This window comes from Erigeron canadensis, chromosome 8, assembly GCF_010389155.1.
Source record: "Erigeron canadensis isolate Cc75 chromosome 8, C_canadensis_v1, whole genome shotgun sequence".
NCBI lineage: Eukaryota > Viridiplantae > Streptophyta > Magnoliopsida > Asterales > Asteraceae > Erigeron > Erigeron canadensis.
The window spans coordinates 31,990,810-31,996,707 of record NC_057768.1 but is presented as its reverse complement, the minus strand read 5'-3'; the positions used below and the strand labels follow the sequence as shown (position 1 = coordinate 31,996,707).

Genomic DNA, 5,898 nt, shown 5'->3' with positions numbered 1-5,898 from the left:
TACTTAATCAAATTTCCTATAAAACTAATTATCTCAACAACATTTTATATGTTGAACGAAATAACAAATACACCATTTAAATGAGCCGGCTCTCAGGTGGTGCATGTGGTGCTATTAAGCCAGGTCCACCTGCTTTTAAGGGCCCATAAATTTTCTACATACATGTATGTAAGTAGCTCTGTAGATGATTGGCATTTGTATAAGGAAAAATTGAGTATGGGTTGTCTCCAATCTAAATGGAAAATCCCTTATATACAAATATTTTAATATTTGTTTGAATTTTAAATAAATACATGGCCCTCAATGTTTTGTATGATTATAAAACCAAATGTGAGGAGTTTCTCATCTAAACTTAGATGGGGGACAACCCATACTCACTTCCCCCATTATATAATTAATATATATGTTTCGTGAAAAAGATAACACTTTAAAATGTAGATCTTTTCATATTTTTCATTTTACTACGTTTGTTATTACCTAATGTTATAATTTACCTTTATTTTTATAAGTATTTTTTTTTTTAGATGACAAGTAAGATTTTTACTTATGTGTCAAATTGTTAAAATTTTAGCTTATTTTTTAAATTTTAAATTAATATTTCATATTAATGTTAGATATCTATTGTTATTTTTTTAAAATATACGGTTATATATTTTTCTATAAGATAAGATTTTAAGAGATAAACTATAGGCAGAGATATAGTTAGCTACGCAAAGTTTATATACAATTTATTTTAATATTAACAATAGATATTCAATTCGATATAATTTTATTTACATATACATATATCTTTTAAGTATTTAATATTAATAATAGATGTTCATTATTTTACACAATTTTTTATCTCTCATTTATTAACAAAAGTTATGTTTTGTTTATCATTAAAAAAAACCTATGTGTTGTTTACATATTTTTAATATATTACTCAAATTTAATAAATTATTCATTTTTTGAAATTAACCCTTTTAGTTTTTATTTTATGCATTGAAATTAATCTTATGTTGATTCATTTATGAAGTATATTTTATATGTTTTATTCTTTGATTTCATTTGTTAAATGATTGCATTATGTAGACACTATTAAAAGAACAAGTCCATTGATTATATGTTTAGCAATTTATATTTGAATACATTGTTGTTACAATATTACGGTCTTTGATTTTAAATTTGAAATATTCATTATTTATTTTTAACAGATTTTTGTAACGATTATTTTCCATGCAACGCACAACGGCAGAACTTGAACGGCAGTACCGGAGGGGTCAATTTTTTTGAGGTTTTAGGTTTTCTCTTTTCTACATCTATGTTTTGTTTCCGAGGGGATAAAAACACATAAAATTTTTTATTTATTCTTAAATAATATATAATATAATTGCTAAATATGATCCAAAATTTTGGAGGGATCATAACTCCCTTTGGTCCTTTTTATCTTCCGCCACTGACAACACATGAATTTAATCTAGTACGTATATATTTTAACAAAGACATTATATATACACTTTTTGTTGTTGAATATGGAAAAGGGAGAAGTTATCTGACTTAACTATTTAAATTGGGATAATTTTAACATTTGATTTAAAATTAAAGTTTAAGATTAAAAAACGCCCCCCATATCCCAACCAGCGAGGGTCGCTGCAAACAGTGGAAAAAATACGGGCCCTCATGTTTATAATGGTAAATATGGCAGAATAAAAACGGGCCCCTCTCTAGGTCGCTGCAAAAAGTCTGATCGGGTTATCAAAAAGGTGGTTGGGTTACCAGACGCCTTCAAAAATTGGGTTAAAATTTACCTCAACGGTTAAGATCGCTTTAATTTGACATGTTATTTTCACCTTGAAAAGCAAACTTTATTTTAGCAAAGGAAAATAAGGAAAGTGCGTGGTCAGGAACAAAGTGGCCTGGTTCGGGTGTTGACGGAGAAAGAAAGAAACCTGCATAATAAAGTAGCATTTGTACTTTGTGTACAGATGGTGGGGCCGGCTAAAACAATGCCATGGTCAAATAAATTTACAAGGTCAAAGGTACAGCCCAACTGCCCTTTATTCATGTTGATACTACTATGTTACAAAAAAAAAAAAAAAAAAAAAAAAAAAAAAAAAAAAAAAAAAGGTTCTACCATAGGCTTTATCCCCCTAGTAGCTATACATCCATATATGTTTGTGTTTGCGCGCTTCAAACTTCGAATATCACGGATTTGAATTCAACCTGTCGTTGAATTGAACGCAAATGAAGTTAGTATACTTGAATCATGCGAGGATTAGAATAAAGGTATTATACCGGCATTATATGACTCATACGAGATGAATAAATGGATATTCAATTTTAATAACGGGCTAGGATTCCATTACCCTTTTTAGTTGCACCATTTAGGCATTTACGCTTTCTCATAAAGGTCTTCATGTTTATGGGTCAATAATCCCCCGGAGGCCCGGACTACAAAACATCAATGTACGAGATCCAAATTAATATTTTTTTCTTGAAGACGAACACCACTTTTAAAATTTGTTTACAATTATGAGATTTTCGGCTTTTGGACTTTCACCATTATTGAAAATATTTGACACCAAAAAATATCCTAAGATTTAATTCTACTAGGTAAAGAGTACCAAGGCAACATACTCCGTATTATACAAGTGTTAATATTATGGCAAATTCCAAAATTTCAATAATAATTATATAGCTTCCTGATAATAAAATGATTTTTGAACAAAAACAATGATTATAAATTTAGTTTTGACTAGAAAAAGAGAACATATTGTACAATTGTTTTAGAAAGAAAAAAAACAACATAATGACCGACAAAACTTTAATGGAAAACCTAATATCATGTCAGACAAAAGGTACATCTCAACTCTTTTCAATAAGTTAGTTTTAAATCTACAACACTTTTTAGTCATCTACAACAATTATACATGTTATACTGCACAATACAACTGCATAAAGCATGTATTGTTGTAAATGATTAAATCTTGTTGTAGATTTATCATTTTCCTATTGAACGTAATATATTCTTTCTTTGTTCAAAATAAATTTATTAAACTCTTTGTGTAAAGGCATTATCTTATTTTCCTTAATGTGTTAAACACTTAAACTTGTACGAATGGGTCAACACAAACTGTAATAGCATGCTTTATACAATCACAAGCTCCTCATTGAAGTGAAAATACGACTAAAATGAGGGAGGTTTATAGGTACTCAAGAATCGGGATGCCAACGGACCGGGTATGGGCTGGGTTTAGTTAATCCAGGATCCGGACCCGATTAAAAATCCCCGTCTCGGACCCGGACCCGGACCCGACGGGTTCCTGTTTACTAAGTAACTATCAGGTGACGGGTTTCTCCACGGGTAATGGGGGATCCATTAACTATTTAATTCATTTGAAATTTGTATAGTTACTATATACATATATGTGACTTAGCAATTCATAATCTTTACTACAGAAATCAAAGTATTACTGTTATTATTAGTAACTTTAAAGTAGTCGGTTATATAATATACACAGTTGTGATGTATATAAAATAGCAAACTGCAGAAACTCATGGTCTGATGTACAGATACTGTATTTTAAACAAGGTGGAGCACTAAGAGGGGTGGGAGCGGAAGTGGGGTGGTGAACGGTGAAGCTCGGCCCCGCGTGGGAACACCACTGCCAGGGGGTCGGGGTGGGGAAGAAAGGGTCGAAAACGTGGTAGTGAGACCGAGGAGAGAGAAACGGTTGTGGGGCCCGCGCTCAGGAAACGGACGAATGGTGGCTGGACACGTGGCGAGGGGAGCGGGGGTAGAGAGCCGTTGGTTTTTTTTTTTTTCTTTTACCCCTTTCTCTATATATATACACTATTTTCTTCCCAAAACAACACACAACTACTCTCATTTTCACTACATTTTTATAAAATTCAAACATCCCAACCTTTTCATCACTAATTTCTTACACCCAACACCAAAAAATATGGCTTCCGGTCTTTTGGATAATTTGAGCGACTCTCCCGACGAATCAAACGATAGCTCTATGGAATTCTTTCTTAACGCGTTACACTTTCTTGAAGATACGGCAAGTTCTAGTGCTCCTCAAACTCGACGGTATATGGACCGGCGTCGGGAAATTGGTCTTGCCACTCTTTTGAACGATTGGTTCGTTCAACAACCAAAATACGAAGACGATTACTTTCGAAAGAAGTTTCTAATGGACAAGACCATGTTTTTAGATATCGTGCGCGACATTGAAGCAAACTTCCCGTATTTCCAAGAACGTTACGATGCAAGAAAAAGAAAAAGTTTTACGGCGATACAGAAATGCACATCCGTCGTTAGGCAACTCGCGACGGGTAACGCACCAGACGAGTATGACGAGTACTTGTGCATGGCAGCCAGAACCGCACGTGAGACCCTTGATTATTTTTGTGACGCCATCATTCGGTTGTATAGCTGAGAGTACCTACGCAAGCCGACGTCACACGACGTGGCACGCATCTTCGAGGCCCACGAGCTTCGACATCATATGCCTGGGATGCTTGGTGGCATCGATTGTACACATGTCGAGTGGTCGGCATGTCCTAGACGTTTGAAAGGGCAATACACGAGGGGTGACCACAACGGTCCAACTATTATGCTTGAAATCACCGCGTCACAAGATTTGTTGATTTGGCATGCTTTTTTCGGTGTCCCGGGGTCGAACAACGACATCAACGTGTTGAACCAATCCAATTTGTATGTCACATCCCGTAACGGAACGACTCCGGATTCTTCATTCCGCGTGAATGGCCGAGATTATAAACGTGGCTACTATCTTAGTGATGATCTACAACAAGTGGTCAACACTTGTTAAAGCATACCCGTATCCAACTGACCCTAAGGAAAAAAGATTCAAGAAATTGCAAGAGGCGGCGAAAAAAGATGTCGAGCGAGCTTTTGGTGTCCTCAAAGGTAAATGGAAAATTCTTCAACGACCTCTTCGACATCAAACGAAAGATAAAATTGGAAAGTATGTTCATACATATATTATCTTACACAACATGATCATTAAGAGGGACGAGAGGGCAATCTCACCGGTCCATATAATGGATCCGCCAGTGCAACCGGTGTTCGATGAAAGTGTGTATGCGGAGTTGATAGACGAAGAAGTTCACCATCGCCTTCGATATGATCTTACGGAGCACGTATGGGCTCAAGATTTGGCGTATCTCGATGATTAGTTTTTTTTTTAGTATTATGTAATGTTTCTTTTTTTATAAGTATTATGTAATGTTTATTTTTTTTTAGTATTATGTAATGTTTCTTTTTTTTTAAGTATTATGTAATGTTTATTTTTTTTTTAAGTATTATGTAATATATATATTTTTTTAAGTATTATGTAATGTTTCTTTTTTTTTTTAATATAATTAAAGGGTATGTTTTTTAATTTTAATATAATTTGTGATTTTGTTAAGTAAAAATAAAAAAGATGATGTGGAAATTGGGGTTGGGGTGAGTGGCGCCACCATTTTGGGATGATTTGGGGTGAATTGGGGAAGTTTGAGGTGAAATGTTTTTATTGAAAAATGGTAATGTGGAAATTTGGGGAAGATTGGGTTGGGGTATTCACCCCCACCCCCTAAAGCTTAACCCCTACAAACTTACAAACATTTTAATTATCTTTTGCTCTTAGTTGGTGCATAATCAAAATGTGATTACATTGAAAATAAGATAAGTATATTGTGTAAAAAGTATTACATGACAATAATTATGCAATGCAATACGGGTCGGGTAAATGGGTTCGGAGCGGGTTTCGGGTATACGGGTCAGGTACGTGAGTTTTCATTTAATACCATCCTCGGACTCGAACCCGTTAAAAAAACTAAAACCATCCCCATACCCGGCCCTAGACCCGTATACCCGGCCCAAAAATGTCGGGTTTCGGAAAT

General features: G+C 34.4%; 1 protein-coding gene across 1 annotated transcript; it reads left to right on the top strand.

The window, feature by feature from the left end:
* Positions 1-3,947: 3,947 nt before the first annotated feature.
* LOC122610639 lies at positions 3,948-4,427 on the top strand. Its single transcript, XM_043783608.1, has one exon. The coding sequence runs from the start codon at positions 3,948-3,950 to the stop codon at positions 4,425-4,427; it is 480 nt and encodes a 159-aa protein (XP_043639543.1).
* Positions 4,428-5,898: the final 1,471 nt, after the last annotated feature.